General features: G+C 40.4%; 1 protein-coding gene across 1 annotated transcript in view; it reads left to right on the top strand.

The window, feature by feature from the left end:
- CENPE (centromere protein E) overlaps window positions 1–25,954 on the top strand; it is a 109,127-nt gene that overhangs the window by 54,616 nt on the left and 28,557 nt on the right. Inside the window, exons 30-35 of the mRNA XM_036762331.1 lie at window positions 748–906; window positions 9,649–9,927; window positions 10,065–10,223; window positions 16,200–16,490; window positions 17,312–17,458; window positions 20,168–20,455. Coding sequence (XP_036618226.1) covers window positions 748–906; window positions 9,649–9,927; window positions 10,065–10,223; window positions 16,200–16,490; window positions 17,312–17,458; window positions 20,168–20,455 — 1,323 coding nt within the window. The remainder of the gene's footprint in view (window positions 1–747; window positions 907–9,648; window positions 9,928–10,064; window positions 10,224–16,199; window positions 16,491–17,311; window positions 17,459–20,167; window positions 20,456–25,954) is intronic.

Consider the following 25,954-nt stretch of genomic DNA (forward strand, 5'->3'; position numbering starts at 1 on the left):
CACCAGGTGGGCCTGGGGCCAGAAGCTACTGCAGCTGTAGTTCTGTAGCTGCACCACCTCTGCTGCCTCCGGGGGTGGTGGCCGAACGGCCAACTCCTTTCACTCCCGCAGCTTTTCCCACTAACCTTCTCTGTTGTCTTTGGTGTTTATGGGTTGAGAAGTCTGGTAACTGCCACAGCTCACTGATTCAGGGTGCTAGGGCCTGTTCAGCCCAGCTCCCGGTCAGGTTGGTCCTGCCGCCGCCCACTCTGGGCTCTGCTCCCAGCTCTGGTGTGCAATACACCTAACCCAGCGACCATCCAGGCTGTCCTGGGCTGGAGCCCTGCTTCCCTCTGCTACTTCGTGGGTTCTGCAGTTCTTCTCTGTTGTCTTTGGTGTTTGTGGATTGAAAAGTCTGGTAACTGCCGCAGCTCACTGATTCAGAGTGCTAGGGCCTGTTCTGCCCTGCTCCTGGTCTGATTGGTGCATGCTGGGCTCCGCTCGCCTCTGCTCCCAGCTCCGTGGGCAATAGACCTCACCCAGTGACCATCCAGGCTTTCCTGCGCTGGAGCCCTGCTTCCCTCTGCTATTTTGTAGGTTCTGCAGTTCTAGAATTTGTTCAGAGCCATTTTTTAAAGGTTTTTGGAGGGACTTGGAGGGGAGCTCACACAGGTCCCTGCTTTCCAGCTGACATCTTGGCTCTGTCCCCCTGTCTGTATAATCTTACTACAAATATTTTTCTTGAATCTTTCCTCCCCACCCAAAAAGGATCTAGATACACAAGAAAAACTAAAGATTGTTCAGAGTGATCTGAAGGAGCACCAAGACACAATCAATGAACTAAAAGAATGTGTTTCAGAGAAGACAGCTCAAGTGTCAGAGACTCAAGAAGCTTTTGAAAAAGTTAATGCTGAATTGCAAAGAAGGGTAGGTTTCTTTTTTTTTTTTGATATCACAAATTTATTTTATTTCCCAACCACAGTACAATAAAAAGGATGATTGCACATGAAACTGCAAATCTACCATGTACAACTTGTTATTCCCTACAACTATATAGCAAAGTTGTCTTGTAAATTTTTTTTTCTTCACTTCCCCCACCCCACTCTAGAGATGGCTAACATTAGACATATATGGGCATATAATGTAAAATTATTCCATAGATACTTCTATTTCTTAGTTCTTTTTCTGGATTCAGATAGCATCTTTCTTCATATGTCCTTTATTTTTAATTTGTGGATTTATAATAGTCAAAATGACTTAGGCACTTAAAATCATTCTTAAGACAATATTGCTGTTTCTATATACAATGTTCTCTTGGTTCTGCTCACTTCACTCTTCATTATTTTGTGCAAGTCTTTCCATGCCTTCCTAAGATCACTGAGCTCTTCATTTCTAGTGGCACAGTAGTATTCCATCACAAACATCCACCAGTACTTGTTCAGACATTCCCCAATTGATGGGTATCCTTGCAATTTCCATTTTATTTCCACCAAAAAGATAGCTGCTATAAACATCCCATTCACATTCAGTTATAATTACTGTTTGTGAATTTCCCTCCATCTTATTTTTACTCACTGTTTTCTTTCTCAGACTCTCTTTTTTACACTATCCTTGTTACTTTATCTTCTCTGCCTACCCTCCCAGCCCCTACTTCAGCCCAGCAGCCCCCCATCTCCTCCCCCACAAACCCCTGGACACAATTCAGAAAATAACAGAAAAGGAGCATTGTAATGAGGCCTAGGGCAATATTACCCACAACTTAAGATTAAGGTTAAGATTAAAATCTTATTATAATAAGCTGCCAAAAATAAAATGAAAACAAAAATCAGTAAGCAAAGGAAAAAACCCAGCCAAAGTAGATCTGGGTTCATGTATAAAGAAAGACAGTGAGGTAAAAAAAAGCTACTCCCACCCCAAAGAGTGACATCAAATGGTCACAAGCCCAAAAAGAGTTCTTAGAAGAACTTAAAAAGGAATTCAAAAATCAAGAGAGATGGAAGAAAAATTAGGGGAAAAAATAAAAGCAATCCAAGACAGTTATAAAAAGAAAGTTATCCAATTGGAAAAAGAGGTCCAAAATGTTAAAGAAGAAAATAACTCCTTGAAAACTGGAATTGGGTTCAGTGAGTGGTGGCACAGTGAGTAGAGCAGCGGCCCTGGAGTGAGGAGGACCAGAGTTCAAATCCAGCCCCAAACACTTGCCACACTTACTAGCTGTGTGACCTTGGGCAAGTCACTTAACCCCAATTGCCCTGCCTTCCCCCCTCCAAAAAGAAAAAAAAAAAGAAAACTGGAATTGGGCAAGAGGAATTGAATGGCATTATACAATACCATGAAATGATAAAACTAGAAAAAATAGAAGAGATTCTGAACATCTCATTAGGAAAACAACTGATCTAGAGAACATATCAGGGAGAGACAATATAAGAATTGTCAGACTCCATAAAGGTTATGATCAAAAAAAAGAGTCTAGATACAATACAACAAGAAATTGTTAAGGAAAATTGCCCTGAAGTTCTAGAACAAGAAGGTAAAGTAGAAGTAGAAGACAATCTACTGTTCACCAATTGCAAGAGATCCCAGGAGGAAAACTTACAGGAGTGTCATAGCAAAGTTTAAAAATTCCCAGGTTAAGGAGAAAATATTGCAAGCAACAAGAAAAAAAAACAATTGCTGTTTGAAGTATAATGTTTGGGGTTGTGACCAAAAATAACTTACCAAGGGGTGGAGACAAGATGGCAAAGTAAAGGCAGGGACTCACCTGAGCTCTCCTCAGAATCCCTCCAAATACCTTTAAAAATGACTCTAAACAAATTCTAGAGCAGCAGAACCCTCAAAAAGACAGAGTGAAGCAAATTTCCAGCCGAAGACAACCTTGAAGGTCGACAGGAAAGGTCTTTTGCAACAGGCTGAGAGAAGAGTACAGTCCAGCACAGGCTGAATAAGCACAGCCCAGACCCCAGCAAACCTGGAGCTGGGCTCAGGGGACTGAATCACTGGCAGCAGTGGTGGTTTCCACACTTCTCAGCTCACAGACAGCAAAGACAACCTAGAAGGTCAGCAGGAAAGGTCTGTCAGACCTGGGTGATAGAGGATCATAGTCCAGTGCAGGCATAGCCATGGCCCCAGCAAACCAGGAGCACGTCTTGGGAGTGACTGAATTAGCCCAGCAACAACAGCACCTGCTTTTGGAGCTCTCAGCCTACAGACAGTAAGGGAATCGAACAACTGGTCGGAAAAAGGTTACAGCTAGCACTAAGGCAGGACCCTGTTGCATTGCCCGTACTTCAGTCTGGGTTGCAGTCCTGGCTGGCAGTCCCAGTGTGTAGCAACAATCTACTAGCAGCTACTGTGGCTATGTGAGACCAACAGCAACCATCACACAGAAGGCCGCTAACACAGATTCTTTGATCTGCTTTTCTAAGGAAAGCAACTTTAAGGGGTTAACAATCTCAGTTTAATCAAACATACATATATCAGTCACTTAGCTCTGGTGGAAAAGATCAGCCCCCTGGACTTCAAGGCAAATACAAACAGAAATTACAAATATCAACAGACAGACCTTGTCTGATTTACCAAAGAAACACCAATATCCGTCTGCGTTATCAAAGCCGGGGGGCAGTTACGGCTTGCCCAGAGTCTCAATACTCTTTCCATGAGTTAGCCACAAAAGTCAAACACCAAGCCCCCCCCAATTATATCCTGTTTGGTGCCCTGAGGGCTATGACCTCACCCAGGCTGCGTATGTGAAAGTTCTTATCCCCAGCATCACATCATATACAAGTAAATTACTTCTGATTGCTTCAGTGATGAGAAATAGCTGAGAAATACTCCAAGACAAAGGCAGCAAAAGGTTTCCCCCCAATTCAAACAAAGGGGAGACTTGATAGTCTTAGCATCCCAAAAGGGGAGAACAACAAAAAGTCTGATTGCCATAATATGGTACAAGGAGAAGCACTAGCATAGCAGAACTTTCAGCAGCAATAGAGAGGACAACCCTCCTCACAATTCTGGAACAGAAAAGAGTGCTTCTGGTTTCTCACAGACCAGAGCACAGACTAGAAGAGTAAACACCTCTCCTTTCATCATACCACCTTGGAATAACAAACCTTACACGTCTCTGGAAGTGTCTCTGAAAACAGCTGCACAAAACCCCTAAAACTTGGGACAGTTCACCCTCCACACTGGAAGTAGAGCCCTACCTTAACAAAGAATTAAAAAGTCAAGTAATATGATGGGAAAGTGAGCAAAGAAGAGGGAAAAACTCAGAGTACAGAATCTTACTTTGGTGACAAGGAAGATCAAAACACACTCAGAAGACAACAAAGTCAAAGGTCCTATATCCAAAGCCTCCAAGAGAAATATCAATGCTTCTCAGGGCATGGAAGAGTTCAAAAAGGATTTTGCAAATCAAGTAAAGGAAGTAGAGGAAAAATTGGGAAGAGAAATGAGAGTTAATACAAGAAATTATGAAAAATGAGTCAATAGCTTGATAAAGGAGACCTGAAAAAATACTGAAGAAGATAACACCTTAAAAAATAGACTAGACCAATGGCAAAACAGGTCCAAAAAGCCAATGAAGAGAAGAATGCCTTAAAAAGCATAATTGGGGATGGCGGCTGGTAAGCAGGGACTAGTGTGAGCTCCATACCAAGTCCCTCCAAAAGCCTATAAAAAATGGCTCTGAACCAATTCTAGAATGACAGAACCCACAGAACAGCAGAGGGAAGCAGGGCTCCAGCCCAGGACAGCCTGGATGGTCTCTGGGTGAGGTCTATCCCACACGGAGCTGGGAGCTGGGAACGGAGTGGAGCAGAGCCCAGCCTGAGCAGCGTGGAACAACCAAACTTGGAGTCAGGCGGATGGGGCCCCTAGCTCCCTGAATATGTGAGCTGTGGCAGTTACCAGACTCCTCAACCCACAAACACCAAAGACTGCAGAGAAGGTTAGTGGGAAAAGCTGCGGGAGTGGAAGGAGTTCGCGGTTCGGCTTCCAGCCCCTGGGGCAGCCGAGGTGGGGCAGCTACAGTTGCTGCTGCTTCTGGCCCAGGCCCACCTGGTGGGAGGAATTAAGTGGTGGATCAGAGCAGGAGTGCAACAGCCTGCTGAAGATCTAAGCCCAGCCTGGCCTGGGGGTTCTTGGGGAAGGAGTAGTGCGGGTCTGACAGAGCTGGCACCTCCCCCCCAAACGTGGAACATAGAACTCGTTAGTCTACAAGCAGTCATACCCCACTGAAAAACTCAAGGGTCAAGTTAGTTGGTTGGGAATATGGCCAGGCAGCGAAAGCACACCCAGATTCAGTCTCAGACTTTGGATTCTTTCTTTGGTGACAAAGAAGACCAAAACATACAGCCTAAAGAAGACAACAAAGTCATAGAGCCTACAACAAAAGCCTCCAAGAAAAACATGAACTGGCCCCAGGCCATGGAAGAGCTCAAAAAGGATTTGGAAAAGCAAGTTAGAGAAGTAGAGGAAAAATTGGGAAGAGAAATGAGAAGGATGCGAGAAAACCATGAAAAACAAGTCAATGACTTGCTAAAGGAGACCCAAAAAAATACTGAAAAATACACTGAAGAAAACAACACCTTAAAAAACAGACTAACTCAAATGGCAAGAGAGCTCCAAAAAGCCAGTGAGGAGAAGAACGCCTTGAAGGGCAGAATTAGCCAAATGGAATAGGAGGTCCAAAAGACCACTGAGGAAAATACTACTTTAAAAATGAGATTGGAGCAAGTGGAAGCTAGTGACTTTATGAGAAATCAGGATATTATAAAACAGAACCAAAGGAATGAAAAAATGGAAGACAATGTGAAATATCTCCTTGGAAAAACCACTGACCTGGAAAGTAGATCCAGGAGAGATAATTTAAAAATTATTGGACTACCTGAAAGCCATGATCAAAAAAAGAGCCTAGATACCATCTTTCAAGAAATTATCAAGGAGAACTGCCCTGATATTCTAGAGCCACAGGGCAAGATAGAAATTGAAAGAATCCATCGATCGCCTCCTCAAATAGATCCCAAAAAGAAATCTCCTAGGAATATTGTCACCAAATTCCAGAGCTCCCAGATCAAGGAGAAAATACTGCAAGCAGCCAGAAAGAAACAATTTGAGTATTGTGGAAACCCAATCAAAATAACCCAAGATCTGGCAGCTTCTACATTAAGCTATCGAAGGGCTTGGAATGCGATATTCCGGAGGTCAATGGAGCTCGGATTAAAACCTAGAATCACCTACCCAGCAAAACTGAGTGTCATGCTCCAAGGCAAAATACGGATTTTCAATAAAATAGAGGACTTTCAAGCTTTCTCAGTGAAAAGACCAGAACTGAATAGAAAATTTGACTTTCAAACACAAGAATCAAGAGAAGCATGAAAAGGTAATCAAGAAACAGAAATTGCAAGGGACTTACTAAAGTTGAACTGTTTTGTTTACGTTCCTTCATGGGAAGATGACATGTATGATTCATGAGACCTCAGTATTAGGGTAGCTGAAGGGAATATGCATATATATGTTTATGTATATATATGTGTATGTATATATATATATATGTATATATATATACATATATATGTATATATATATATGTAAAAGAGAGAGAGCAGACACAGGGTGAGTTGAAGATGAATGGAAGATATCTAAAAGAAATAAAATGAAATTAAGGGATGAGAGAGCAACATACTGAGAGAGAGAGATAGGGAGAGATAGAATGAGGTGGATTATCTCGCATAAAGGTGGCAAGAGGAAGCAGTTCTGTTGTAGGAGGGGAGAGGGCAGGTGAGGGGGGAATGAGTGAACCTTGCTCTCATCAGATTTGGCCTGAGGAGGGAATACCATACATACTGAGTTGGGTATCTTACCCCACAGGAAAGAAGAAGGAGGAAGATTAAAAAAAAATAAAATAAAAGGGGGGGAGGATGATGGAGGGGAGGGCAGATGGGGGTGGAGGTAATCAAAACAAACACTGGAAAGGGGACAGGGTAAAGGGAGAAAATTCAATAAAGCGGGATGGGTTGGGAAGGAGCAAAATGTAGTTAGTCTTTCACAACATGAGTATTGTGGAAGGGTTATACATAATGATACACATGTGGCCTAGGTTGAATTGCTCGACTTCTTAGGGAGGATGGGTGGGAAGGGAAGAGGGGAGAGAATTTGGAACTCAAAGTTTTAAAAACAGATGTTCATAAACAAAAAAAAAAGTTTTTGCATGCAACTAAAAAATAAGATACACAGGCAATGGGGCATAGAAATTTATCTTGCCCTACAAGAAAGGAAGGGAAAGGGGGGTGATAGAGGGGAGGGCTGACTGGGGAACAGGGCAACCAGAATATATGCCATCTTGGAGTGGGGGGGAGGGTAGAAATGGGAAGAAAATTTGTAATTCAAACTGTTGTGAAAATCAATGCTGAAAACTAAATATGTTAAATAAATAAATTTAAATTTAAAAAAAAACATAATTGGACAAATGAAAAAGGAGGTTCAAAAGCTCACTGAAGAAAATAATTCCTTAAAAATTAGAATGGAGCAAATGTAAGCTAATGACTTAATGAGAAATCAAAGAAATCATAAAACAAAACCAAAAGCATGAAAACAGAGAAGACAATGTGAAATATCTCATTGGGATAACAACTGACCTGGAAAGTAGATCCAGGAAAGATAATTTAAAAATTATTGGCCTGTTTGAATGCCATGATCTCAAAAATAACCTAGACATCATCATTTAAGGAATTATCAAGGAAAAGTGCCCTGATATTCTAGAACCAGAGGGTAAAATAGAAATTGAAATAATCTACCCATCACCTCCTGAACAAGATCCAAAAATGAAAACTTCCAAGAATATTATAGCTAAATTCTAGAGTTCCCAGGTCAAGGAGAAAATATTCCGAGCAGCCAGACAGAAACAATTCAAGTATGATGGAGCCGCACTCAGGATAACACAGGATTTAACAGCTTCTACATTAAAGAATTAGAGGGCTTGGAATATGATATTCCTGAAGGCAAAGGAGCTGGGATTACAACCAAGAACCACCTACCCAGCAAAACTGAGTATAATCCTTCAGGAGGAAAAATGGATATTCAATGAAATAGAAGCATTCTTGAGAAAAGACCAGGGCTAAATAGAAAATCTGACTTTCAAATACAAGACTCAAGAGAAGCAGGAAAAGGTAAATAGGAAAGAGAAATCATAAGAGACATTAAAGTTAGATTGTTTATATTCCTATATGAAAAGATATTTGTAATTCATAAGACCGTTATCATTATTAGGGTAGTTAGAAGGAGTACTTATAGACAGAGGACACATGTGTGAGTTGAATAGGAAGGGGTGATATCTTAAAAATAAAATTAAGGGGTGAGAGGAATTTGCTGGGAGAAAACGAAAGGGAAAGGTAGAATGGGGTAAATTATGTCACATAAAAGAGGCAAGAAAAATTTCAGTGGAATGAAAGAAGGGGGAGGTAAGAGGGAGTGAGCGAACCTTACTTGCATCAGAACTGGCTGAAAGATGGAATAATATACACACTTAGTTGGGTATAGAAATCTATTTTACCTTACAGGAAAGTAGTCAGGGAAAAGAATGGGGGGGGGGGTGATCAGAAGCAAAATGCTTTTGAGGAGGGACAGGGTGAAAGGAGAGAGAATAAATGGGGGAGAGGGAATAAGGTGTAGGGAAATATAATCAGTCTTTTATAACATTACTATCATGGAAGTATTTTGCATGACTGCACATGTATAACCTCTATTGAATTGATTGCCTTCTCAATAAGGAGGGGGAGGAAGGCAGAGAATTCAGAACTCAGTTTTAGAAATGAATGTTAAAATTCTCTTTACATGTAACTGGGGAAAAACAAAATACTAAATGAAAATTAAAAAAAGAATACCTTACCCAGCAAAACTGAGTATAATCTTGAATGAAAAAAATTGGCATTTGACGACCTGTAAGACTTTCAGGTATTTATAACAGAAAGTCCAGAACTCAATGGAAAATTTGATATAAAAGATCCAGAGGACATATTGTTCTTTTTTGTCCTTCATTCTCAAAGATGACCATCAAATTGTGAAGGTGATGTGATGACTTGCAAGGAAATTAGATTTTCAGTTAGAGCAGGCTGTACAAAGTCACCACCCTCACTTTCTCCTGTGGAGAACATTAAAGACTATTTCTAAGGCACTCCTTAAGGTCAAATTGTTTACTTATTATAAATATGAAAATGTTATCAGTATTCTTAAAGCTGTCATCATTACTAAGGTACTTTGAAAGAAAGTTTGGGGCTGAGTTGTATATGGTGGGATAATTCTAAGCCACAAAATTGCATTGGAAAAGGTAAAAAGGAACAATTATATTATAGAAAGGTGGCATGAAAGGAAGAACTAATACAGAGGAAGCAGTTGGGGGGGGTGGTAATGTTGGAGCCTTACTCTCCTCTAAGTTGAAAAGGAAACTATATATCTGGAACGGTTGGAGAAGTCTTCTGAACATGTGTAAAGAAGTGAAAACTGGAGAGCCAGGGTGGGAGTTTTGGGAGGTAGAGAATAGGTTTATTTTTTTGTGGCTAGATAAACCTTGAGGTCATAAATACTATGACTTAATCTTTTTGAGTATCTCTGTGGGCCCTTCAGAACATAACTGTTTATGATAAATTTGTATTTTTTTTCCTTATCTGAAATAAGATTCAACAGCTTCAGGAGCACATTTGTAATGTCAGAGAAGTCACTGAGGCTCGGGAAAAAGTGAATGAGGTGGAACATTTGAAGGAGCAATTAAAGTCCAAAACTTCTACACTGGAGAGGATAGAGATGGAAAACCTGGAGCTGGCTCAGAAACTCCAGGCAAGTCTTGAAGAAACAACATCTGTAACTGAGGAGAGAGATGAATTGACAAAGACACAAGCAGCTCTTCACATAGAGAGGGACCAACTGAAAGAAACCGTAAGGGACCTTATAGCTAAGGTAAGCATCACCTTGTCACCTATTTAATAACTATGGTTTAATGAGAGTCTAATATTCCAAAAAAGTAACAGTAGTGTCTGTACAATCTTACTATAAATGTTTTTCTTGAATTTTTCCTTCCTCCTTATTCCCAAAAGGATCTGGAAACCCAAGAAAAACTAAAAGTTGCTGAGATGCATCTGAAGGAGCACCAAGAGGCTATTGATAAACTAAAAGGATGTGTTTCAGAGAAGACAGTTCAAGTATCAGAGACTCAAGCAGCTTTTGAAAAAATTAATGCTGAACTGCAGGAAAGGGTAGGTTTCTTCCCTTTTTTTTTAAATTACAAATTTATTTTCTTTTCAGTTCACAGAACAAAACAAGCATTTCCATAACACAGTACAATAAAAATGATGATTGCAAATGAAACTGCAAATCTGTCATGTGCAACTTGCTATTCCCTACAAATATATAGCAAAGTTATCTTGTAAATTACCTTTTTTTCTTCATTTCCTCTACACCATTCTAGAAATGGCTACTATTAGACATATATAGGCATATAATGTAAAATTATTCTATACATACTTCTATTTATTCGTTCTTTTTCAGGATTCAGATAGCATCTTTCTTCATATGTCCTTTATTTTTAATTTGTGGATTAATAATAGTCAAAATGACTTAGACACTCAAAGTCATTCTTAAAACAATATTGCTATTACTGTATACAATGTTCTTTTGGTTCTGCTCAATTTACTCCTCATTATTTTGTGCAAGTCTTTTCATTGAGCTAAGCTAAGATCATTGAGCTCTTCATTTCTTATGGCACAATAGTCTTCCATCACAACCATACATCACAACTTGTTCACACATTCTCCAATTGATGGGTATCCTTGCAATTTCTATTTTACTTCCACCAAAAAGATAGCTGCTATAAACATCCCATTCACATTCAGTTATAATTACTGTTTGTGAATTTCCCTCCATCTTATTTTTACTCACTGTTTTCTTTCTCAGACTCTCTTTTTATCCTATTCCTGTTACTTATCTTCTCCCCTTACCCTCCCAGCCCTCACTGTGCCCACCCCTCCAAGAGTCTCCCCCCACCCCATGCCTTCCCCCTAAACCCCTGGACACAATTCAGGAAATAACAGAAAAGGAACATTGTAAGGAGGCTACGGCAATATTACCCAGAACTCAAGTTTAAAATAAGTTGCTAAAAATAAAAATGAATAAGCAAAGGAAAAGGAACCCAACCAAAGAGAGCTACTGGTGTAAAAGAAGATCTGGGTTCATGTATAAAGAAAGATAGTGAGGTAAAAAAAGCCACTCCTACCCCAAAGAGTGGCATCAAATAGTCCCAAGTCCAAAAACTGTTCTTAGAAGAACTTAAAAAGGAATTCAAAAATCAAGAGAGATGGAGGAAAAACTAGGGGAAAAAAATAAAAATAATCCAAGAAAATTGCGAAAAGAATGTTAACCAATTAGAAAAAGAAGTCCGAAGTCTTGAGGAAAAAATAACTCCTTGAAAGCTGGAATTGGGCAAGAGGAATTGAATGGCATTATAAAATACCATGAAATAATTAAATTAGAAAAAATAGAAGAGAATCTGAAACATCTCACTAGAAAAACAACTGATCTGGAGAACATATTGGGGAGAGACAATATAAGAATTGTCAGACTCCACGAAGGTTATAATCAAATATTATAAGAAATTATTAAATATTATGTGAAATATTACAATAAATTGTTAATTATAAGAAAATTGCCCTGACGTTCTAGAAGAGGGTGAAATGGAAATAAAGAGCTACTATTCATCAACTGCAGCAGACCCCAAGAGGAAAATGTGTAAATACTGCAGAAATACAGTCAGGATTTCACAAGCCTAGCAGCTTCTACTCTAAAAGATCATAGTTCTTGGAACATCACATTTCAAAGAGCAAAAGATCTGGGGTTACATCCAAGAATAACTTACCCAGCAAAGTTGAGCATAATCATGAATGAAAAGGGGGGGGGGGGGGGTGGAGCCCAGATGGCGGCTGAAAGGCAAGGACTTGCATAATCTCCCCACCAGATCCCTCCAAAAACCTATAAATATGGCTCTGAACAAATTCTAGAGCTGCAGAACCCACGGAATAGCAAAGGGAAACAGGGCTCCACACCAGGACAGCCTGGATGGTTGCTGGGAAGGGTCTATCGCATGGAGCTTGGAGTGGAACAGAGCAGAGCCCAACATGGGCTGCACCAGGACCAACCAGACTGGGAGCCGGGTGGAACAGGCATAGCGCCCTGAATTAGTGAGCTGTGGCAGTTACAAGACTTCTCAACCCACAAATGCCAAAGACAACAGAGCAGGTTAGTGGAAAAAGCTGCTGGGAAAGAGAAAAAGGAGTTCACCATCAGCCACCGCCCGAGGTGCAGTGGAGGTGGTACAACTCTGAGGCTGTTTCCGGAGCTACAACTGCAGTTGCTTCTGGCCCCAGGCCCACCTGGTGGGAGGAATTAAATGGCTGATCTGAGCAGGAGTACGGAGTCGGCTTGGATCTGAGTTGCAGTCCAGGTTGGTGGTTCTTGGGAGAGGAGGAGTGCTGTTGTGGCAGAGCTTGGTGTGTAGAAATAGCTCTGAAAACAACAGCGCAGCCCCTCGAGCTTGGAACAAAGTACTCTCTACTCTACAAGCAGTCATACTCCAACAAAAAACTCAAGGGTCAGGTAGTTGACTGGGAACATGAACAGGCAGCGAAAACGGACTCAGATTCAGACTCAGACTTTGGAATATTTCTTTGGTGGCAAAGAAGACCAAAACATGCAGCCAGAAGAAGTCAACAAAGTCAACGAGCCTACATCAAAAGCCTCCAAGAAAAACATGAATTGGTCTCAGCCCATGGAAGAGCTCAAAAAGGTTTTGAAAGATTCCAAAGTCTGAGACTGAATCTGAGTGCATTTTCGCTGCCTGGCCATGTTCCCACCCAACTTACATGACCCTTGGGTTTTTTGTCAGGGTATGATTTCTTGTAGAGCAAAGAGTACTTTTTTCCAAACTGGAGAGGTTGCACTGTTGATTTCAGAGGTATTTATATACAGCCATCTCTGCCACACCAGCACTCCTCCTTCCCCAAGAACCGCCAACCTGGACCTGACGCAAATCTTAAGCAGGCTCTGCACTCCTGCTCTGATCCACCACTTAATTCCTCCCACCAGGTGGGCCTGGGGCCAGAAACTGCTGCAGCTGTAGTTCTGTAGCTGCACCATCCCCACTGCCCCTGGGGCGGTGGCTGAACCGCGAACTCTGTCCCCCACAGCTTTTCCCACTAACCTGCTCTGTTGTCTTTGGTGTTTGTTGGTTGAGAAGTCTGGTAACTGCCACAGCTCACTGGTTCAGGGTGCTAGGGCCTGTTCCACCCGGCTCCTGGTCTGGTTGGTCCTGCTGCCTCCCACACTGGGCTCTGCTCCCCTCCAATCCATGCGTGATAGACCTCATTCAGCGACCATCCAGGCTCCCTGCTTCCCTCTGCTATTTTGTGGGTTCTGCAGTTCTAGAATTTGTTCAGAGCCATTTTTCATAGGTTTTTGGAGGGACCTGGTGGGGAGCTCACGCAAGTCCCTGCTTTCCAGCTGCCATCTTGGCTATGCCCCTCAAAAAGGTTTTGGAAAAGCAAGTGAGAGAAGTAGAGGAAAAATTGGGAAGAGAAATGAGAGTGATGCAAGAAAATCATGAAAAACGAGTCAATGACTTGCTAAAGGAGACCCAAAAAAATACTGAAGAAAGTAACACCTTAAAAAACAGACTAACTCAAATGGCAAAAGAGCTCCAAAAAGCCAATGAGGAGAAGAATGCCTTGAAAGGCAGAATTAGCCAAATGGAAAAGGCGGTCCAAAGACTACTGAAGAAAATACTACCATAAAAATTAGATTGGAGCAAGTGGAAGCTAGTGACTTGATGAGAAATCAAGATATTATAAAACAGAACCAAAGGAATGAAAAAGTGAAATATCTCATTGGAAAAACCACTGACCTGGAAAATAGATCCAGGAGAGATAATTTAAAAATTATTGGACTACCTGAAAGCCGTGATCAAAAAAAGAGACTAGATACCGTCTTTGAAGAAATTATCAAGGAAAACTGCCCTGATATTCTAGAGCCAGAGGGTAAAATAGAAATTGAAAGGCTCTACCAATAGCCTCTTGAAAAGGATCCCAAAAACAAAACTCCTAGGAATATTGTCACCAAATTCCAGAGCTCCCAGATCAAGAAGAAAATACTGCAAGCAGCCAGAAAGAAACAATTTGAGTATTATGGAACATAATCAGGATAACACAAGATCTAGCACCTTCTACATTAAGGGATCGAAAGGCTTGGAATATGATATTCCAGAGGTCGATGGAGCTAGGATTAAAACCAAGAATCACCTACCCAGCAAAACTGAGTATCATGCTCCATCAAAATATGGCTTTTCAATAAAATAGAGGACTTTCAAGCTTTCTCAGTGAAAAGAACAGAGCTGAATAGAAAATTTGACTTTCAAACACAAGAATCAAGAGAAGCATGAAAAGGTAAACAAGAAAAAGAATTCAGAAGGGACTTACTAAAGTTGAACTGTTTTGTTTGCATTCCTACATGGAAAGATGATGTGTATGATTCATGAGACATCAGTATTAGGGTAGTTGAATATATATATATATATATATATATACATACATACATACACACACACACACATATATATATAGACAGAGGGCACAGGCTGAGTCAAATATGAAGAGATGATATCTAAAAAAATAAAATCAAATTAAGGGATGAGAGAGGAATATATTGAGAGATTGAGAAAGGGAGAGACAGAATCGGGTAAATTATCTTGCATAAAAGTGGCAAGAAAAAGCAGTTCTGTAGGAAGTGAAGAGGGGGCAAGTGAGGGGGAATGAGTCGATCTTGCTCTCATCGGATTTGACTTGAGGAGGAAATAACATACACACTCAATTGCGCATCTTACCCCACAGGAAAGAAGGAGGAAAGAGATAAAAAAGGGGGTATGATAGAAGGGAGGGCAAATAGGGGGAGGAGGTAACCAATAGCAAACACTTTTGAAAAGTGACAGGATCAAAGGAGAAAATTGGATAAAGGGGGACTGGATAGGAGGGAGCAGAATATAGTTAGTCTTTCACAGCATGAGTATTGTGGAAGGGTTTTACATAGTGATACATGTTTGACCTATGTTGAATTGCTTGCCTTCCTAGGGAGGGTGGGTGGAGAGGCAAGAGGGGAGGGAATTTGGAACTCGAAGTTTTAAAAGCAGATGTTAAAAAAAATTGGTTTTGAATGCAACTGGGAAATAAGATATACGGTAAATGGGGAATAAAAATCTATTTTGTCCCACAAGAAAGTAAGGGAAAATGGGATGGGGGGGAGTGGGGTGACAGAAGGGAGGGTTGACTGGGGAACGGGGCAATCAGAATATATGCCATTTTGGAGTTGGGGGGGAGGGTAGAAATGGGGAGAAAATTTGTAATTCAAAATGTTGTGGAAATCAATACTGAAAACTAAAAATATTAAATAACAATTTTTTAAAAAAGAAAATCATGAATGAAAAAAAAAAAGAATATTTGGTGAACTGAAAGACTTTCATGTATTTATAACAGAAAGTCCAGAACTCAATGGAAAATTTGATATAAGAGATCCAGGAGAAATATTTTTGTTATTTCTCAAAGAGGACCATGGTATCATGAAGGTGATGTCATGACTTGCAAGGGAATTAGGTTTAAGTGAGGGAAGTCTGTGCAAAGTCACCAGCCTCACTTTGTCCTGTGGAGAACATTAAAGACTAATTTTAAGGCACTCATTAATGTCAAACTGTTTACTTATTATAAACTTGAAAATGTTATCAGTATTCTTAAAACTGTCTACATTACTAAGGCAGTGTGAAACAGAGTTTGGGGCTAAATGTGGTGGAGTAATTCTAAACCACAAAGTTGGTTTGGAAAAGGTAAAAGAGAACAATTACATTATAAAAAGGAGAATGAAAGGGAGACCTAATGTGGAGGAGGCAGGTGGGGGTGGAGGGCTGGTGAAGTGTGTACAAAGTATACATCTGTAAGGGTGTAAAACTCTTCTGAACATGTAGAGAAGTGAGAAACCCAGGGCAGAGTAGTTGGGAGGGAGATGATGGGTTTATTTTTTCTGTGTCTGGTTAACCAATGAGGTTGTGAATACCATGACTTAATCTTTTTGAGTGGCCCAGTGGGCCTTTCAGAACATAACTGTTTATACTGAAGTATTTTTTTTTTCTTATTTGAAACAAGATTCAAGAGCTTCAGGAGAGTAGGGAGCAAGTTTTTAATATCAGAAAAGAAGTCACTGAGGCTCAGGAAAAGGTGAATGAGGTGGAACATTTGAAGGAGCAATTGAAGTCCAAAGATTCTACCCTGGAGAGGATAGAGATGGAAAACCTGGAGCTGGCTCAGAAACTCCAGGCAAGTCTTGAAAAAACAACATCTGTAACTGAGGAGAGAGATGAATTGACAAAGACACAAGCAGCTCTTCACCTAGAGAGGGATGGACTGAAAGAAACCATAAGGGACCTCATGGCTAAGGTAAGCATCACCTTGTCACTAATTTAATAACTATGGTTTAATGAGAGACTAGTATTCCAAAAATTAGACAGTAGTGTCTGCATAATCTTAGTATAAATATTTTTCTTGGCTCTTCCCTTCCTCCCCACTCCCAAAAGGATCTGGAAACACAAGAAAAACTAAAAATTGCTCAGATGGATCTGGAGGAGCATCAGGAGATAACTGACAAATTGAAACAATGCATTTCAGAGAAAGAAGCTCTAGAGAAAACTAGTGCTGAACTTCTAGAAAAGGTGGGTTTTTTTTTTTTTTTGCAAGGTTAAATAATTGACTTCTGAACTTACTGCATTGACCATGTTAGGCAGCATCATGAGCCTTTCCTAATACAACTATTTAACTGCATGCTAAATTAAATGTACTTAATATTTTTCCATTTCTCACAAGATTCAAGAACTTCAGGCAAAACAAGAGCAAATTTTTAATGTCAATGAAGATCAAGAAAAAATGAAGGAAATGGAACAGTTGAAGGAACAATTAAAATCCAAAGATTCTACCCTGGAGAGGATAGAGTTAGAAAACCTGGAGCTGGCTCAGAAACTCCAAGCCAGTGTTGAAGAAATGATATCTGTAATTGCGGAGAGAAATGAACTGACAAAGACACAAGAAGCTCTTCACATAGAGAGTGACCAACTGAAAGAAACCATAAGGGACCTCATAGCCAAGGTAAGCCTCACCTTCTAGCAAATATGTTTTTATGAGAACCTAGTCTTTTAGAAAGGACAAAAATGTGTTAGGATAATACTATTATAAATATAATCTTCGATCTTTCTTTAATATTATAGGATCAAGAAACGCAAGAAGAATTAACATTTGCTGATATGCGTCTAAAAGAAAACCAGGATATGATTGACAGACTAAAAGAATGCATTTCAGAGGTATCAAAGAGTCAAAACATTTTAGAGAAAACCAATGCAGAACTGCAGGTAAAGGTAGGTTTGGGTTTTTCGAGATGGATAACTTTCTGACAGGACTCTGTGTATACTGCTTTAATATTATTGGAAAGTATGGTGGACCTTTCCAAAGTAAGCTTTGTGATAGTCTTAAAGGAAATGTGAACCTCTCCAGTACCTTCTTCATACCCCTTGACATACTAGACCAACTATTTTATGTATTTTGTAATTAATTAGTATGGACTTCATTTCAGCTATTGCCTTTGGGGATTTTCTTATTTCTCTATAGAAAGGCTGCTAATTTTTTGTAGTTTTGCTTTGTAAACTGCTATTTTGTTAAAGCTTTTGTCTTAGGTAGCTTCTTTGCTGATTCCCTAGAATTCTCTAAGTAATTAGTGTATAAGTCCTGTGTCCTCCACTGGAAAGCTCTACCTGGATGTCTTATAGGTACCTCAAACTCAGCATATTTGGAAACAGAGTTCCTTTCCCCCCCAAACTCATTCCTCGTCTTTTTTATTCTCCCTCCCGCTCCTTCTCCAAAATGTCGGTGCCAATCTCAGCAGATATACTTTGTTTCCCAGGTTCACAACCTTTGAGTCATTTTCAACTCTTCCTTCTTCCTCACCATCCCACCTCCTATATGTAATTAGGGAACAAGTCTTAACACTCTTCCTCTGTAGCACTTCTCATATCTGTTCCTTCTCTGTCTTCTCACTGCAACTATTGCTATAGCTTTCTAATTGGTCTCCCTGCTTCTTCTTCCCCAGTCTATCCTCCTCAAAGCTTCCAAATTAATATCCCTAAAGCACAGATCTGGCCATGCCTTACTCAATAATCTTTATTTTTTTCAAAGTTATTTCATGTTACTCCCCTCATTTACTCTACATTATAGCCAGCCTGGTTTATCTCCTCTCTCAGAATTCACCAATCCATCTCTTGCCAATGCGCAGATTGTCCCCATTGCCTAGAATGCTTATCTTCCTTGCCTCCACCCCTTTGAATCCTCAACTTACGTGGCTATGTATTACTTCCTGTGGATAAATTTTCCTGATTCCCCTGACTTTTTCATATTCTCTTCAAATTATCATGTATTTCTCTTTGCACATGTTGTAGCTCCATAGTAAAAATGTAAATTCTTTGGGGGCAAGAACTAATTTTATTTCATCTTTGTATTCTCTACACCTAGCCCATTGCTTTAAACATAGAAAGTACCTAACAAAAGCTTGTTGTATTGAATCAAATGGCACTAACAAGAAATATGCACTGAGTAAGATACTTCAGAGCAGTATTCTTTTTGTACATACTTGTAAAAAAAAATAGTTAAGTGCTATAAATAAATGTATGGAGTAGTTATGAAATTCACCAAATGCAGTAATATTTTCTCTTCCAATAATAGAGTTTAGAAGACCAAAAGGAAGTAGAAAGTCCATCTATCTCTGATAAAGCACTGAAGGCAAACCCAATTAGAAAATGTATTCCAAGCAGATTATTGCGTATTAACAGAAAGAGGAGCATCCTTTAACTTTGGCATCATGGTGGTAGCAGTGACCATTGTATTTAACCAGAATTTTGTTGCTTCTCCTCATTGACTCTGTTTCCAGTCTGTGTGTATATATTGTCTTTTTGGCTCAGCTTTCTCATGCTTTTCTGAATTCTTCATATTCAGCATTCCTTACATTTTAGCAAGGAATGCCATTATAGTCATCACATGGTAATTTGCCTGTCCATTCCACATTTGTTGGGCACATGTTTCCTTTCCAGTTCTTTGTTATCATAAATAATTTTCTACGGACATAATACTATATATGTCTCTTTTTTTGCTTGTCAGTATTGCTTCCCTTCTCCTGAGAGAGAGCATCCCAGGAGTAGGATTTCTGTGTCAAAGGGTATGAAGAATTCAGTAACTTTTCTTGAATAAGACCAAATTTATTTCCATGATCAACTAATTTTATTGTAATTCCATTGCATTTATTATTTCATTAGTTACATTTATAACAATTAAAGTCTAGGTTTTTTCACTGATCTGCATAGAATTTTGATAACTTCAGCTGAGGTCTTACCCCTTTTTCCTATATAGCATTATATTCCTGAAATTTTATTCCTCAAAATTAGTATTGTCTAGCTCTGTAAATTGGTAATTTGATTGCTGAAGCACCAAAACTGTACAGTGATTTAGGTAGTGGTCATTTTTACGGCATTGACACTGAATCATAATTTTGAATCATTTTGCCCCTTCTACCTCTTCCCTGTTTACAATTTTTTTTTCCCTAGCCATAACTTGGGAAGCGATAACCCTTTTTTTCTCCTGATTTTTTTGAGGATTACATGCGATAGTTTGCTTACTGTGTATTCAGTTTCCTTTTAGTGAAACTTTCCAGTTATTGTTATCGTCATCATATATATTTTTCTATTCTACTTATTTTGTTCTGTGTGAGTTCTTGTGACCCTTTCCATACAGACATCTCCGAATTTCTCATATTCATTATAGTCCAGTATGACTTTTTGTATTTAGATGCAAATGATCACTGATAAATTGAAAGGGGATTTGTCAGAAAAGGATGCTCACATCTTTAGTATTCAAGGAGATCTAGAGAAAACAAATAATGAATTACAACAAAAGCTAAGAGCTACATGTTTAATGAAGCTTACTATAGACTAGGTGTCTGTGGGCTACCTTATAGAAGTGTTAGCAAAATTACCTCTATACTCACATACCAGTTACCTTTTTTTTTTAATCTATGTCTCAATATCCTAAAGCTTCAAGAAACAGAAGAGAACCTTGTCAGTATGAGAGAAGAAGTGAAGGAGACTGAGCTTCAAAGGCAATTGTTGTGTCATTTGGAGGAGCAGCTGAAGAACATGAATCACATGTTGTCTGTGGTAGAGACAGAGAAACTAGACCTGACTCAGAAACTTGATTCAAGTCTTAGTGAAATGAACGCTGTCATCAAGGAAAGAGATGCCCTGAAGGAGACAGAGAAGGCTCTCCAGATGGAAGTAAACCATTTGAAAGAAAGTCTGAAGAGCTACGCCCTGGTGAGAAGTGTTTTGCCCTGTTGATTAACTACTGTTGGCTGAACACAAATGAGAGGGTGTTCTAGCTGTAGACTGGAGCCATGACCAAAGGCTTTTAGAGGTAGCTGAGGGTGGGGAGACCATGCAGCCTTCCATTCACTTACCTCATTGGATCCTCAGGGCCTTGTTAGATAGCCCAGGCAACTCTTATCCCTTTTTGCAAATGGAAAAACTGAAGCTGAAGTTAAGTGAGTAGGCTAAGGTCATAGAGCTTGTAATCTGTTGGGCCTGGAGCTGGAGTCAAGGCTTCTCAATGCCAGGCCAGTGTCCCCCTTGTGACTGGGCTTTTTTTTTAATGTGAAGTTCTATCAATATGTATTGTAGTAATACAGTAATCAAATCAATTAATAAGCATGTATTAAGTGCCTGCTGTGTGTAGGAAGTACTATCCAGTTATGTCATGCTGTTCAGATCCTTCTTGTTGTACCACCTGTGAACTTCCAAGTCACTCTCTGTTCTTCTAGAACCACTGACATATTATAGTTCTCTCTAGCACAACAACTGCCATCTTTCAGGGTGAATTCTGTATTCATCATGATGATTCTTCTAGCATTCTGATCTCCCAGTTAATCAGCATTTTCACCTCCCATGTCCTTCATCTCCACTCTCAACTACCCATGGAAGGTGGTCTTCCTGGGATATTACCATTGCTCTGAACTATTCTCAGTCTTAAAGGCTGAACTCTGATGTTCAGATTCTTTTATGAGCACAACGTCTTCTGTCTGTCTACCTCTCCCATTGCCTTCAGTCTTCTTAGCTTGTTCTTTGAATTGAATATAAGGTCCAGTTCCCCAGTCTCTTCCAAACCCTGTCTCATTCTCCAAGAAAATGAAACATCTGTCTTCACTTCCCTCTCTTTAGAATCTTGGCCCTGTAATAGACCTTTTAATCAGGCCCCATAGCTGACCTCAATTGAGCCTTCACTGCTGCCTGGCTTTCCTTGTATGGATCTTAATTAAACTGCCTCCATAAGAAACTTTCTTTCCTAGCTCCTAACTTCATCTCACCTCTCTGCTCAAAACAGTTATACCTTCTCCTCCCCTGAGAAGATTGAAAGCATATGTCTTAAACTCCTCATTTCCCAGCCTACAAAGCCTGTATCTTCACCCAGTGGTTTATCCAGTGGTTAGGTGGCCTAATGGTTAAAGTGGCAGGCAGGGAGTCAGGAAGTCCTGAGTTCAAATCCTGTCTCAGATACTTTACTAGCTGTGTGACCTGGGAAAGTTATTTCATCTCTGTTTGCCTCAGTTCCCTGATCTATAAAATGAGGATGATAATAGCACCTTCCTCTCAGGGTTGTTGTAAGGCCCAAATGAGATAGGAATTATAATGTGCTTGGTACAGTGCATGGCAAATACTAAGCATTACATAAATGTTAGGTAGCTAGCTATCCTCTGCTTCCCTTCTCAGAAGATGAGGTGGACCTCATCTTTGCCAAAGTTAGTTTTTCCAGTTATCCCCTTGAGCCCTCCTCCTCTGTGTCTTTTAGGGTGTTTGGTGTTTCTTCCTTCTCTTATTCTTGTTTTCTGTCCCCTTTTAGTATCTCCTTAACCATAAAGGCATCCCCATCACGAAGAAGATATTTCTACTGGGGACGTGTAGGCAGATCATTATATAAAGAGTGTATGTAGACAGCAGGTAGACACATCATTATATGTGGGATAATTTGAGCAGGAGGGAGAGGATACTAAGAGCTAGGGGAATAAGGAAAGACTTCCCATAGGAGCTGAACCTTAAAGAAAGCTGGGGATATTGAGGGGCAGAGAGAGAAGGAGTATCCCAGGCACAGAGAACAGCCTGGGCAGGAGATGGACTGCCAAGTGAATCCAGTTAAGAGTCAAGCCAGGAAGCACTTATTAAGCCCCTACTATGTACCAGTTACTGTGCTAAGTACCAGGGATACAAGGAGAGGCAAAAACAGTCCCTTCTCTCAAGAAACTCACAGTCTAGTGAGGGGAAGCAACATGCAAACAGCTTTGGAAAGGCAAGCTCATGTACAAGATAAATTGGACATAGTCACAGAGGGAAGGCAGAAGCATGAAGTGGGATTGGGAAAGGCTCTCTGTACAAGGTGGGATTTTATCTTGTACTTGAAGCAAGGAGGGAGAGTATTCCAGGCATGGGGTATAACCAATACAAACACACAGAGTCAGGAGATGGAGGGCCTTGTGTGAGGAATAGCAAAGGGGCTGGTGTCACTGCATCACAAGAGTCCCTAGTGGGAAGGGGGCAGGGGTGGATAGGGTTGGTGGAACAGGAGTTAGGTGTTAGAGAACTGGAAAGGGAGGGAGGGTCCAGGCTACAAAGGGCTTTAAAAACCAGTGATTTTATATTTGATCCTCTGGACTGTAGTCTAGTCAAAGGGAAGCCCTGAAGTATACAGAATAGTAGGGGTTACAGGGTCAGACTTAACTTCAGGATGATGACTTTGGTAGATGAAGTATCAATGATGTATTAGATGAAGCAAGAAAACCCAACCAGCTATTACAGTAGTCTGGGCATAAGGTTATGAGGGCCTGCACTAGGGTGGTAGTATCAGAGAGGAGAAGAGGCCATATAGAAGAGATACTGAGAAGATAAAAACAATTGGTCTGGAATACTGATTGGATGGGGAGGGAGGGATGAGAGAGGGAGATGAATTGAGGATGATACCAAAATTGCAGGCCTGGGTGACTGGGAAGAAAAGTGGTAGCCTCAAGAGTAATAAAGAAATTAGGAAGCACAGATTGCTACAGGGGGAGGGGGAGGTAGAGGTAATGAGTTCAGTTTTGGACATATTGACTTTAAGATATCTATGGGACATCCAATTCCTGATGTTCAATAGACAATTGCAGATTAGGATTAGATAAATACATCTGAGAATCATCAGCTTAGACATGATCATTGAATCCACAGCAGCTGATGAGATCACCAAGCAATGAGGAGCTGAGGTAGAGCTGAGGTCATATGAGTGGAGAGAAAGGACAACTAGGAGAGATAGTACCAACAAGACTTGGCAACTGATGAGATATGGTAAGGGGAGAAAGGAAGCGAGGGAAGTCTGATATGACCAGTAAGGAAGAAATAGGTACAAGGGTGGAAATGATAGGAACCCTGGGATGCTGAGAAGGTAGTAGGAGTGATCACCCTCTCCTAGAGTCTGCAATCGAGATGGATCAATTAGGCTGAATTTGACACGCAGCCTAGATTTGGGGAGAGCAGGTTTCAGAGATTAGAGGAAGGGTAAATAGGGTCCCTTGGACTACAATCCTGCAGAGGAAATGGCTGACGCAGATTTTGAGAGTCTAGGAAGTAAAATTCCGAAGAAACAAAAGGAAGTAAATCCAGTAAAGAGGAACAGTCACCTGAAGAGATCATGCAGAGGGAACCATTTTGGAAAAGATAGATACAAAAGATGGATGAATATGAGTGTCCTTGGCCTTTTAAAAATGTTAGGATGGAAAAAGCCCAGAATGAACTGAGGCTGGCAAGTGAAGCTAAAGGTAACAGGAGAGGCTTTCAAAGCTCTGTTAGGGCAAAGAAGATTAAAGAAAGGCTGGAGCTTCTGTATGGGTTGGATAAGATGATAGCTGACCACAGAGAATGACCTTTACATTAGAAACAGCAGAATAAAAATGGCCCCCCAAGAGAAGGAAGGAGACAGAGCACCTGGCTGCAAATGTTACATAGCACTTTGAGGTTTACAAAGCATCATGTGTTAGAATATAATTTATCCCTCACAACAGCCCTGTGAGTTAGGTGTTATTATTACCCCCATTTTACAGAGGAGACAGAGAGGTTCAGTGTCTTGTTCAGAGGCACACAGCTATGAAGTATCTGAGGAGGGATATGAACCTCAGGTCTTCTAACTTTCAGTTCACTAGTATATCCACTCTACCAGGCTGCCTCTCCAAGTCAAAAATCTCTGACATTCCCTTGTGTTCACTCTGACTGAAAGCATCCAGCCACTTCTTAATTGCTATATCCACTAACCTTTTTTCTCCCTCCTGCCTGCCTTTGCCCCCTACCTTTCTGTAGTTATTTCTTCATCCCTTGACTTACGATACTACATGGTTCTCCCACCTATCTGGACATCCTCAGTTTCTTTCATGAGTCTTTCTTCTTTCTCCTACTCCTTAAGTGTCTGTCTCTCCCAAGACTTGTTCTAGATTCTCATCTCTCGTCCCTGTTCTCATTTCCTTAGTGATTTCATCCAATGCCATGGGTTCAGCTTTCATACTCCTGAATCCATATTTCCAGTCCCCAAATTTCTGGATTTCAAACTGCCTGTTAGACCAATCTACCTCAGGGTTCCCCTGGCACTTTAAACACAACATTTCTAAGACGTAGAACCCCAACCCTGTCCCAGGTCCCTACTTTGCTGTTTCTCATGTCTTCCTAGGTGCCCAGCTTTGAAAATTCAGAGTCATCTTTAACTATGACATCTGTCCACCCTCATTTCTAATCAGTTGCCAAGTCCTGTCAATTTCTTTCTCCACAATATATTATACCTCGTCTCTCCTGCTTTTTACAGGGCCGCCTCCCCCTTAGACCTGGCCTTTGTCACTTCTCACCTGAAAAATTGAAATAGCTCCCAACTGGTCTCGCTGCCTAATATTTCTTCTACTCTTCTATCTGTCTTTTCCTTCAATAGTTCAGTTTCTTTGCAAATACATCAGTGTAGACACTCCCTCTAATGGAGTAGATGTATCTGTGGATACATCAATGGGGATACTCCCTCCAATGATGCAGATCACAGTCCAAACCTGCCCGATGCTGTCTCATTCTTGGACATATCCTGTCATAACTCCTCCAGAGAAGATACACCCATCCATGTGGAAATGTCCAGAATATTTCACACAGCAACAGCATTGATCTTGCTAATGTATAAGTCTGATCACACCAGTCAACAGGTGGTTTCCTACTTACGGCCTTGGAATAAAATACAAATGCCTCATTCTGGATTCTGGATTCCATGATTAAACTACAGCTTACTTTTCAAGCCTTGATTCTCATCACTCCCATTTATACACTATACGTTCCCACCAAACTGGACTACTAGCTATTTTCTAATTTCCTTCTCTTCCCTCTCTCCTCTATTTAAATGTTTCTCTTCCTTCAGTCTGCCCAGATCAGGGGCCACTCACTTCCTCCAGAAAGTCTTTCCTGACCTCTCCAACGTGAAAGTGATAGGTCTTAACCTCATGTATCTCATTCATCAATTCAGATACTTATAAAGTGCTTTGTGCAGTGCCTGATAGGTAATTATTTATAACCTATCTACAACTATACCAAGAAATAATTATAACCATAAAATCATGCTACTTAGCTACATGCAGATACATGGATTTCTAGTAATTTATTTCCCAAGAGCTTTAGCTATGGACAGAGATTGAGAATAATTGGAAACAATCTGGTTTGATTTATTTTTTCTATTTTGTGTAACTCCAAAACAAGCTAAAGCAATGTCTGTGTTCTAAA

This window comes from Trichosurus vulpecula, chromosome 6 (genome assembly GCF_011100635.1).
Source record: "Trichosurus vulpecula isolate mTriVul1 chromosome 6, mTriVul1.pri, whole genome shotgun sequence".
Classification (NCBI taxonomy): Eukaryota; Metazoa; Chordata; class Mammalia; order Diprotodontia; family Phalangeridae; genus Trichosurus; species Trichosurus vulpecula.